The 12671-nt window shown below is 28.9% G+C and overlaps 1 protein-coding gene across 2 annotated transcripts in view; it reads right to left on the bottom strand.

The window, feature by feature from the left end:
* Nucleotides 1-10527, bottom strand: part of LOC129958840 (cAMP-specific 3',5'-cyclic phosphodiesterase, isoforms N/G-like) — a 327156-nt gene extending 316629 nt beyond the window's left edge. The window contains exon 1 of one of the 2 annotated variants that reach the window (XM_056071557.1): nucleotides 10500-10527. In XM_056071557.1, the coding sequence (XP_055927532.1) occupies nucleotides 10500-10510 (11 nt within the window). In that variant the 5' untranslated portion in view covers nucleotides 10511-10527. Of the gene's footprint in view, nucleotides 1-10199; nucleotides 10326-10499 lie in introns of those variants that run through there. The other variant, XM_056071561.1, reaches the window with a different exon arrangement.
* Between the last annotated feature and the right edge of the window lie 2144 nt (nucleotides 10528-12671).

Raw genomic sequence — 12671 nt, 5'->3', positions numbered from 1 at the left:
ATATTAATTCATTATTTCAATCCCTTAATGCTCATTTTCATCTTCTACCATAGAAAAATGTGATAAAGAGATAGTATTGTATTTGTGAAAATATTTGCTGTATTTATTTTGTTAAATCTAACTTTCAAACTTTTTTCTTCACTTTTTTTTCTACTCGGTTGATATTTTCGGTTGATATCGGTTGATATTTTCAATACTTATTTAAAAAGTCCAAAGCTGAGCAAATTAAAAATATATTTCAACGAACAAAATTTAATTCATATGAAGCGCAATAACAGTACCGGAAGGCAAAAGTATAACTTAATTCAGTTATATTCACATACCATTAAGAAGAAACAATGGGACTATTTTGAAATGAAACTACTAATTTTGAACTGCGATTAGATGACAAGGGTACCAGCCTAGGTGGCACCACCTCTCGAAACTTCCGCCCTAAAAGTCAGATTTATTTTGCAACAGGCCTATATAACGGATCTTTATCGGAACTGGGTTTCGAACCTGAAGTTCTCTGGTCAACAATACGTAACATTACAGATAGATCCTCACAGCTTCCCAAAAGCTGTAAAATCTATAAGGAGCTATTTTTAGGCTGTCTGAAGAAAGAGGTATAATGCCACAGTTTCAAGCTAAATTATCGCTACTGTGGACATTCCTCATAATTCTGAGTCGAGATCAGATGATAGATATGACTACTGAGCCATCAACCCTTCACCATATTTTCTCACCGCACCAGCGTAAGATCGTTTGACCCACAATTATACATCTTTCAAACCCGAGGTATTAGGTGCATTTCGTTAAAATTCGATTTAAAATTCTAAATATTCTAGCCTCAAAACCAAGAATTAAGCAGCAGATTAGAACGCCTTTTCTAAGGAGATAATTTCTGAAAAAAAATTATCAATACTTTAGAGCTTATAACTAAGTATTCAAGCTTATTTTTGGAAGAAAGAGCGAAAAAATTCATTATGCTCTCTGATACAAAAGTTTTATATCAAAACTTAATCATCAAGCCTGTAAAATTGGATAACAATCTGAAAGGATCGCTTAGAGATAAGAACCACCTTTTTAATAAGATCACAAACATGATCTATGCATTAGATAGAATGCATAACTGTTATATCACTGCTTCTAAGAAACTCAGTAGAATATTAATAAATCTCAAATTAGAGTCATCTCGCAAGCACAAAGATTCGTGGCTAATTTATCCCCACATATAACAGTTTTCTAACAGAATAGGATTTGAATTATCCCAAAGTGCAATCGTTTATGGGCAATTTCATTAGTATCTTTTACTGAAATTTAAAACGTTTATGACCGAAAAGGGGCTTATCAGTTTAGTTTGAAATTGTAGATGAAAGAGGATTGGAACAGAGATAAATATTAAATTATTTCTTTAATATCCCTTAAATTTCTAGCTAATAAAATATGCATAGTAGAAATATTATGGTCAAGTTACTATAATAATTATTAGCTGTATTCATTCTCTTGTATATGCAAATATTTGCTTAAATAAATTACTTAGTACAAATTTACTAGTTAATTTGTAGTAAATAGCATGATATGCATTTTGAAATTTACATATTTATTTCGATTTTCTTTTAAATTCTAAATTATAGTTTCAATTTTATAAATCAGTACTTTATTCAGGAATTAAAAAAGATAAAACTTTAAAAAAATTTACAAAATGAAGAATTAAAAGTTTTTCCAAGAATTTTTCTTTCTTGCTTGGTAAATGAACAAAATTAGAAAACCTTTCATTGATTTTCATGTCGCGCTTGCTTTTAAGAATCTAAAATATCAGCGGATACAAAAGTCAAAAACAGTCAATGTTTATAAAAATCTGTAGAGATTTTTTGGTTCTGACAGTTGACGGATGATAAGTCAATTACCACTCCAGTAGCAAAATTTTAAAACAAAATACAAAAGCATCAGATTTTGCTGAGAGGTTAATTTTGATTGACTTAATTTATCTTTTAAGAAATCAGTGAAGTAATTTTTTATAAAATAGTTACTTTAAAAGAGAAAGGTAGAATACAAGCCAGATACAAATTTTTTTGTTAAATTCAGCTATTTTATTTATTTACTTACTAGTTAAATGACCTGATTCTGAAATTTAATGTACTTATGGTACATCTTTAGAATAAATACTCATTAAAATATTAAAGAGCTTTAAACAGCCAATTACCAGTCAGTAGAATATTGATTTAATTTTTCTTTTAAGAAATTAGTGAAGTAACTTTATTATAAAATAATTGCACCAAAAGAGAAAGGAAGGTTCTAAATCAGATTTAAATTTTTCGTTAAATTCAGTTATTTTATTTATATAATTACAAATGGAAGGCATAGATTGTGAAATTGAGTTCGAGATGAAATTTAATGTATTTGTAGTATAACTTTAGAATAGTTATTTATTAAAATATGAAAGAGCTGTAGAAATTCAATTAAAATGAAAATAATATTCATACTTTCGACTTCGATTTTACACTATTAAGTTGATACAACCCTTCCGTGCAAAATCGCATGATTGGTGAAGCATACAATGCTCAAAATGCAAGTCTGGATGATATTTTTTTTAATCCAAATTATTTCAAATTAAACAAAAAATTTATAATTACTTTTAACAAATTTATTAGTCATTATTTAAGCAAAAATATAAATATTCATTCACGTCATACTTTTAAGTATAATAATGATTTAAATTGTTGTACTTTAAAATAGCTAAAAATAATTCGTTCAAGCTCCATGAAACTGCATTTGTACCAGAAATCTCAGAAAGCATCTGATAATTTATTGAATGCATAAGCAGGTGGCTCCGACTTTAATGATCGACAGCAAGTAGTAGTAACTAGGAGATAAGTAATTAAATATACATAGAAATAATTTTGAATATGGATAAAGTCATTTTCCCAAAAGATCTAAAGGAATTCTGTTCTTGTGAGCAATCATCATTTATTAATCATGAAAGACGTCAGAATATATCTAGTTTTCAATGTCTTTTAGGATAATTATCTTTCTGATTCTAGTATGTAACTAGAAATTATCAAATACAGAATAAATTTCTAGAATTAATGAATAAGAGCTTTTTTTGATGTGAATAACAATAATTAATATTTATCACCATTAAAATTATTATTATTGCCCTCTCAAAAATTAAATTGTGATTATAATTCGAGTATGATATAAATAAACTTTTATATTTTGAATAAAAGATTAGCAACATATAGATCAAAATATTCATAAATTGTTAATTTAATTCAAATTAATTTTGAATTTTAAAAAAAGCCTTAAGTATCAATCCTGACCTCTCGATCGGTAGACCAATGTTTTTCTAACCGAGTTGCACCACAGCTGTACCACTTATGAGTATATAAGCTATGTCGAAAATTTGGAAGCAATTTTCTTCAAAATTATTACACTATTCTTGGCTATTACACTCTAATATATATTTAATAATGAATGGACATCTTACCTCCGTATTTACCAACCGCCTACTTAAAGATACCGTATAAATCAGGCTGGTACCTTTGTAATATGATTATTTTTTATGTCATTCAAACGAACATTTACAGCAAGCAATAGATATTAGTTAGGCAAAAAAATTTTAAAAAAATCTTTAATTAAATTTAATTAATTAAGTTAATCTAACTAATTAAAAAATTCCTCTTTCCTGGACTTATTTTGTAACAAAATTTAATTAATGATGCTAAAAAATTGAACAATTCATCGAAAAAATAATTCGGTAAAGAATCTACTACTAATATTAAAAAAATATCATCCCAGTATAATTTTTCCAACATATGCCTACCATTCATGAGAGGAAAAACTCAACAATTTGGTATAATTTATTTTGAAACAAAATCATAAATTCAAAATAAAATAGTGACTGTTGATCTTTTACTCAAGAATTTAAATAGACTCCTTGAAAGAATCTCTTATAACGAAGAAATATTTCTGGAAAGTAAAAGGGGTATTGGAAATAAAATGTTCAAATCACAACTGTTAATTCAATTGTTCTTGTTAAGTTACAGAACTAATGAAACTAACCTAACTAATCTGAAGTTCAACTACCGATTAGATTTAGGAGATACTGCGTAATTCTGAAATTCTTAATTTTTCGGAAACTCAAGCCCCAAACAGATACATAGAGAAACTATCTTCGAAATTTCATCTGTAAAATTTCTTTGAAATTATTCTTTTTAAACATTTAAGCGTTGAATTTTCTCAAAGGAAATGCAGCAGCTAAGAAATCAAAGAGAAATTCAGTTAATCTCCCATTTCATTTATTTTTAGTTTTCATTTCATTCATTTTTAAAGAAAATATTAAATTTGGGATTTAGAAAAATTAATAAAAATACGATTTAAAAAATTTATATTTTAAATTTTCTGATTTATTAATGAATGTTTTAAAATTAACTTAATTTAACATTAATCAAAATATTCAGACATTATTTTGCTGACTTCAAAGTGTAGTAAAGAAATGCGAAATTAAAAGTGTATTAAAATATAATTTCACTTAACTCTCTTATAAGTTATTGATTCACAACTATGAATCACACCAATTATTTAATTTGTTCCCATCTAACTAACTAATTCGATGGCTCATTTACCTACTATGTTTAAGAGATGGCAAAAGAGGGGTAATTTAATTAGATAAATTATCCGAATAACAGACATAATCATGGCAGAAAATATGTTAAAATACTATCTTATGAAACGTAGAGTAGAGAAAGGTAGCGGCAGAATGAAATACAGATGTTTTACTAATCTATCAAAAGAGAAAGATTTTGAGAGCTTTCCAAAAAAAGTTTTTTTTAACGAAATCAAAAATGTTTTCTTAAGAAAATAATAAAAATAAAATAAATACCTCAAAAGCATCTTAACAAATGCGTTGAAATGTCGCGGTAATCTCGTGGTGAAAATGCGCCATTTTATATGTTGAATGTCTTTTATATTTCAAATGAAGAAAATTTTATATTTTGAAAGATCGCAATTATTAAAATATTCATAAGAGGGCTGATTTCAAAATAAGTGAGACATCATATTTATTTTTGATAAATTTTTAAAAATTCATTTATAAATGCAAAACATGGAAAATCATTTCATTAAAACTGATTCAATCATCAGTGTAGAATTTCTATAAAATAAATCCCTAATTAATTGTATTTCTCAGGAGTTAATTTCGGGATGCATCGTAAAACTATTTAAAAACTCTTTTTGTGAAAATAATTTTAAACAATTAGTTGCATTATTAAGTTTCAATCAAAATTTCACGACAAATCGTTTCATTTTTTTTTAAAAATAATTGGGAGGGGGCTTGGAGGCCAAATGATAAAATCTCATCTTCGAGACCGGAGAGCTTCAGGTTCGAGCCCTGATTCTTTTAAGTATTCATCGTGTGTGCGGGGCTGGTACACAGTACATCCGAAGCCATGAGACAATCGTCTTCCAAGTGGCGTGGTGTGGTAATTTGGAGAAGGGATTTAGATCCCATCCCTATCATCTTATGGTAAGACAACTAAACAGAGGCCAATGTCACCAAAGAAACTACGGTCATAATTAAAATGTCCATTCCTAAATAACCCTCGCATAAGAAGTTACTATAAATAAACTAAAATCCGTTAGCAAAATGCACTTAAATCAAGAATTCAGGAAATATAAAGAAATTTGAAAAAGTCTGCTGGAAGATATTGTAATGATAACAGATAAGCATTGGCATTATTAAATCCTCTCAGAGTTATAATCTGCTTGATGGAGATTCGTACAAGGATCTGTACAAGTAATGAAATAACCAATCAATTATAGGGATCAAAATAAGCAAATATACTATGTAATAGGGTAATTATATTATATTTTTCTTTCAAAATTCTAAGCTGTTCGGGATTTTTACTAGAATTAAATATAGTTCATATTAGAATAACGATTCTGAGAATTAAATAGCAGTAAATATTATCTAAAAAAATCATAGAAAGCCATGAAATTTCCATCATTGAATCAAAACAGAAATAAAATTAATGTTAAGAATCATTTAATTACTCTTGATTTTATTTTTCAAATTTCTAAATATTGCCATATTGGCCTCCGCGTGACTCTCCTGTGATTCATATGTAATATTTAATTACATGATCCCTTTTTTTACTACAATTAAGGATAAAAAAATGTATAATCAAATTATTTAGTATATGTCAACTAATTTGACAGTAGATGTGAATCACATACGACTCACAAGACAGCAAACGTGATAATATTTGTAATCAATAGAATGTTAAGCAATTTTTTTTCGTAATATGCAAAACAACTTTTCAAGACATTCCTAAAAGGAAGAAAATGAATTCTTATAAACGTACCATACTAAATTTACATCCTCGAATTCTTATTTTACACAATGGATACCTTTTACGGTAAATTTATTTTCCCTTTCAAAAAAGTTACTCATGTGTCAAATCGAAGTTCCGACGTTGCCACTCGTTGCTTACTGTCGAAACTTCACTTCCGCAAGATCATTTTAGAAAACAGAAAGGCTTTTTAAAGAAAAAACCATCAACGTCATTGAAGTGATAAAATATCTTCTTTGCAAATAAATCAAATTTAAAAAGACTTTCAGAAAAAAAAAATCTGCATTTTGAGGTATAATCTTATTGAATGAAAGAATATAAAAGTACATTCTTAGTCTTAACACTTTAACTGCTATGAATAAAGGCAAGCTCTCCTTGTATTTATTCAGGATTTTAAAAAAATAATTGCTTCCTGTATTTACTCCGGAAGAACTAACCTCTTGTACTGAAATGACGAGCTAGATTATTTCATTGAATTACAGAAATTTTTGACATTTAAATTTGTATTTAAGTTGAAGTAAAAATTAAAATGTAAAGATAAAAATTACTTGGACGATCTTAAATATCCAAGTACCCTTTCAATTTTGATAGAATTGGGAGAAACAATGAATGTTCAAAATAAGATACTGCATCCAATTAAAGTTTTAATAAATTCGCAGTTTGGGATTTTAATTATTTTAGTTTCGTCATATTAATGTCTCGTTTAAAGGCAAAACGAGAACAATTTTGGGACGGACTCGAATTTTGAGTCTCAGGCAGATGGAGGATGATACCTGAGTTAGCACTCTCATACTATGTCAACCAGACGTCAAATTTATCATATACAAGGACTTCATACATAATGGATATTTGGTGGCACATAATTTCAAAATTGGAGCCGTCCGGCCCGAAGAACTAAGGATACCTTGGTCCCGTTAAAAATACAAAGGCATTTCTTTTATCATTACAATATCTTCTAATATATTTCTTCAATCATCTTGATTTTTTTTCATTTTTAAAATTTAATGCATTTTAATAATAAAATGATTTTTCAGAAAATTTTTCAATTTTTTTTATACTTAATAAATAATTTTTCTAATTATTTTCATAAAAAGAAAAGTTTAAAAAAGAGTTAAAACAATGAACGCCGGATTTAAGAAAGATTTAATAGAATGTTAAAAATAAAGAAAAGCTAATCTGCAAACAATTTGAGTCAAAAATCGTAAAGAAAGTACTGAGGTTTTATCTGCTGCTAGATGATTATGTTAAGATGAAATTTGGTAAAATGTCTAAGAAAAACAAGTAATTATAAATTCAAATTCATCCATTCACTTTTAGTCAAATTTAGAATATTTTGCATTGGATTCCATGATACATCGTTAGACTTGTTGATGTATACAGCGTTGCTCAGGATGAAAATTATTTCATGTATAATAATTTTAACATTAAAATTACTTTGGTCTAAAATCTTTAAAAAATTACTTTTATCGGTTAAAATCTTAACTGTCTGCTTTTAACTAAAATTGGAATATCAAATGATTCGTACGATTTTTAAAAACAACCAATTGCTAATTTTTTTCCATATTTTATATTTGCACTGTTAACAATTATAACATATGTTCACATACATAGGAAGCGTTGTGATCGTTTGAGTGATTGACTTAAGCTTAGTTTTAAATACGTCTAAAGCACTACTTTAAGATACTACTTTAAAAGCACGATCACAAAACGTATAAAAATAAAAGAAAACATTTTAAAAAATAGTGGTAGAGTAGCTCATAGTGTAAAATACAAATCTTTAATTAATTTCTAATTAATTGATTTTTTTGTACTTTGAAAACTTGGCAGTATTCTTTCTTGTAGTTTAAATAATTAGCATGCAAAATCTAGTTAAATTCAGCCCAATTTAGGCGCAAGTGTGGAACATACATATATACATACATAGCCACAATTATTTCTATTTATCGATAGGGTAAAGAACTAAGAACGAAATATCTCGCAGCCGACAACTTTAGTATAGGTTTTGCTACGATATATCGCGTACTTGGCAGTGAACAGATAAAGAATGCAAGAAAAAAGAAGCATTAACATTAATAAAAAATACATCTTGCTTAAAAACTATATTAAAAAGAATAAAGAAAAAACAGTTCATTCCATACCTATCAAAATTCCAAGCACATTCGTAACTATTTTTAATTAAATTAATCTTTCAATTAAGAAAAATATATAAGCAAAACCTTCGCGGTCTGTTGCTTTCAGCCACAGTTCTGTCTGAACTAATAAACGCTGAAAGTGGGGCAAGAACTTGAAGATTTCTAAATTAAGTTCCCTGGATGGATGAATTCGATATCATGTGTCAAAACGCATTACTTTTTCTTTTCTTATCATCACGGACGGTTTTCGCTCTTGTTACCGGAAGAGGAAACAGGAATTCTTCTCTATCTGCGGCAACACAAACAATAACTTGTGACTGAAGACTTTTTTTTTTTTTTTTTTTTTTTTTTTTTGCGGTGCATTTCAATGGTTCGTCCACTCACGATTTCACTATCTCAAGACGTTGTTTGAATGAAACCGTCATGTGAAAGAAATAATGGTTTCGATCCCTTTGCACTTAATCAGTTCGACAAAACTTTTCCAAGTTGTCGCAACTTTGAGAGATGCTGAAAAATTTGGGATATATTCATGAAAACTTCAAAATGCATTTTAAAATTTTAAATATTGTTATCGGGATTATTTAAAACAAATGTGTTTGACCCTTTTATTTTCTTTTTTGGCTATAACAGTAGATTATAAAAATTGGAAACTTCTGTTTTTAACACTTTCGCTGCCATGATTTTCCCTTGTATTCGGATAATTATTTATTGTGAAGAGAATAAATAAATTATATTCCCTTCTTTGTAATCTCTTAATTATAACAAAAAAGAGATAATTTAATTAGAAAACAGATGTGAATCGCATGTGAGTCACCCGGCAGCTAAGATGTTAATTTGATGTCAGGAATAAATAAGTGCTAGTTTCCAGTAAAATTTGGATGGAATTTGAAAGAGTTAGTTATTAATTTTTTAACCATAGTATTCGCTCAAGAAAGTTTTTATTTAATATTACGCATGTTATTATAGCATTGATACAACTTATGCGAGTCCAGATATAAAAAATAAACTATACCAAAATTCCCAGAAAAAAAAACGTAGAAATTAATTAGACATTTTGTAAATATACATGTATAAAAGAAAATGAAGGCTAAATAGCAGCAAAATCAAAACATTATTGCAGTTCTATATTTTTAGTGTAAAATTCACCTCAGATATTTTAAGACTTGTATTAAAATATAAAAACATATCAGAAATAAAAACAATGCACTATGCAAAGATTTTAGAGACAAAATATGTCACAAATATTTCAGTGACGCTAAAGAGGGAGAAAGGTGAATAGCTCATTCTCTTGTAATTAATCACTTCTCATTATTTATTGTCAAGGACATTCAGTGTAGTTATTAGGCAATTATCCTCAGTTTATGAGGATTTCAAAAAGGAAAACTTGGAGCTCTTAATAAGGCAACTATAAGTTTATTTATTAAACTCTTATAAGAAAAATCAACTTTATCTCTTTTATACATTCCAGGATAACGTTAAACAGGAATGTTTTTGCTAAGCATCCGAATTTTTTTCGGATTCTTATAACTTGACTTGCATTTTGTAGCATTTTTTGCATGCAAGCAAAAATGTTCTCAATGTATTGGGAACATTTTTAATATAAATAATTAAGTACTATCCGATTATTTTTCAGATTTTTTTGCATTTTACGCTATTTTTTGCGCTCACTTTTTGCCAAGCAGTGGTAAATTTTTTGCCAAGCAATGGTAAAAAAGCCACGTGTCGGGAAACTTACCGGAGAACGTTAGCGAGCGTGTGGCGACGGTTTCTTCGCGATGCCGTCGGCGGAGGTTTCAGCGGTCGTGGGTAGGCAAGTTTTGCCGCCATCTCGGAGGCAATGTTCGGGAGGTCTTTCCACAACGAAGCGTACAACGATCAATGGTCTGCCTCTCGGACGCCGCCAGGGGGAGCCACCAAAGCACCCCCCAAAAGTTACCCGGCAGTCCCGCCCTAAGAATCGATGCGGCCCAATCGATGCCCCTACACGTCCAAAGCGAAGGGACCCAAAACTTGGAAGGGAAAAAGACAAACTTACCAGTCGTCCATGACGATGGAAAAAAAAGTCCCGTCGTTGGCGAGGATGCAACGAGGACCATGCTCTCGCCGTCCGCTTGTTCGCGCAAATAGAAGCCCGTCACGACCGCTATTCTTTCGGCCGGCCGATTACTTCTACTCCGTCGTAAACCATGCCTCGCTTCCAATCCGCTCCTCGTTTAGGGGTAATCGAAGTAAATTATTAAGTCGGCATTTAAAGGCGGCTCACGACCACTCGCTTTAACCCTTTCACACAATGGAGTACTCCTCCTCCGCTCCATTCTCTATGGCTGTGACACAGCCCCGTACTCTACATAAAACAGAATTGAGGTCAGATTCACTCGCGTCACGAACCACAAAAATAATGCCTCATTACCAGCGAAGAAAGCAAAAAAGATAAAATATGCGACACTCGGAAGGCACAGAAAAAAGTAAAAGATTTCTAAAATTAAAATGAAACACTGCGATTATAAAAACCTATATATTTGTTTTAATATAATTGAATTTCTCGTTCTGCTGATGCCTATCTGTGAAATCATAAGCGCTGTTTTCAAAATTTCAAAACTATAACTTAATTTAATTCATTCAATAATTGGTTCAGATCTCAAAGTTTTTTTTTTTTATCACTTTTTGTTAGTCTTCTGTTTAAAAGTTTCCCATTTTAAGACAAACATTTTAAGACATTACAAAACAAAAAAGGATTTTTTTCAAACGCTGGTATTGACTTTAAAATTTAAAAAGATAAAAAGCCACTTGATTAAAATAAAATATAATTAAATTTTTTGTATTTATTTTCTTCCCAAATTTCATATTTGATAACTCTTTATGAAAATACATGTCTTACTTGAAAGATTGTACTGATGCATATCATTCAATCACACCCGTCTTTTTTTTTAAAAAAAAAGTCCAATGCAGAATTAATCCTTCCGTTAAATTCATTCAAAACTCAGAGGAATTTTCTTCTCAGTCATCACTATCAAATTTGCCTTATTTGAAGACATTCGGAACTCATAACATTGAATTTAAAAAATTCAATCAAAAAATTAATTGAAAATTTTTAAAAAAAGCATAGGATTAAAATAAAATGTTTAGACTCTTCGTATTTAATTTTTTATGCCTTCCTTTTCGAATTTCATATTTGATTATAGTTAGTGAAAATTCCTCTCATACAGGAAATAATCTATCGAAATTTTTTTAGTACTGATGCCTGTCCACGAAATCATAACCGTCTTTGTTTTTTTTTTTTTTAAAAAAAAACCATTAAAAATTAATCTCTCCGTTAAATTCATTCAATACTCAGAGGGATTATTTTTCAGTCATCAGTATCAAAGTTGATTCATCTAACATTCGTGACTCGTAACATTGAATTTTGCTTAAACTCTTACTGTGCAGAAAAATTGAAAAAAACAAAACAAAAAAACATTTGATTATGTTTAGATTCTTCATATTAACTTTTTAAGACCTTTCTTTTCGAAGTTCGCATTTGATCATTCTTCGTGAAAATTCCTTTCCTATAAGAAATAATCTATCAAATTTTTTTTAGTACTGATACATGTCCGTAAAATCATGGCTGTTTTTTTAAAGCTCAATAAAATTCAATCCCTCTGTTAAATTCATTCAATACTCAAAGGGATTTTTTTTCTCAGTTATCTTTATCAAAGTTGCCGCATTTAAAAACATTCGGGATTTATAATACTGAATTTTGCTTAATCTCATACCGTGCAAATGATTTTAAAAACAGAAATATTTTAAATACTTATGATTAAACTAAAATGTGTTTAGATTGTTAGTATTGAATTTTTTTATGCTGTTCTTTTCGAATTTCACATTTGATTGTTATTCTTAAAAATTCCTTTCATACAGGAAATCTAACGAATTTTTTTTAGTACAGATGCTTGTCCGCAGAACCATAGCCGTTTATTTTTAAAGTTCATTAAAAAATTAATCCTTCAGTTAAATTCATTCAATACTCAAAGGGATTATTTTTTTCTCAGTCATCATTTTCAAAATTGCCTTATTTAAAAAAAACATTCGGAACTCATAACATTGAATCTTGCTTCAACTCTTATAGTGTAACTAAATTAAAAACAGAAAATATTGTTTTTTTTTAAAAAAACAATTATTAAAATAAAATGCATTTGAGTTCTTCGTATTCAATTTTTTATGTCTTTCT

This window comes from Argiope bruennichi, chromosome X1 (genome assembly GCF_947563725.1).
Source record: "Argiope bruennichi chromosome X1, qqArgBrue1.1, whole genome shotgun sequence".
In the NCBI taxonomy this organism is placed as follows: Eukaryota; Metazoa; Arthropoda; class Arachnida; order Araneae; family Araneidae; genus Argiope; species Argiope bruennichi.
The sequence above is the reverse complement of the archived record's forward strand: the minus strand, read 5'-3'. Positions and strand labels throughout refer to the sequence as shown.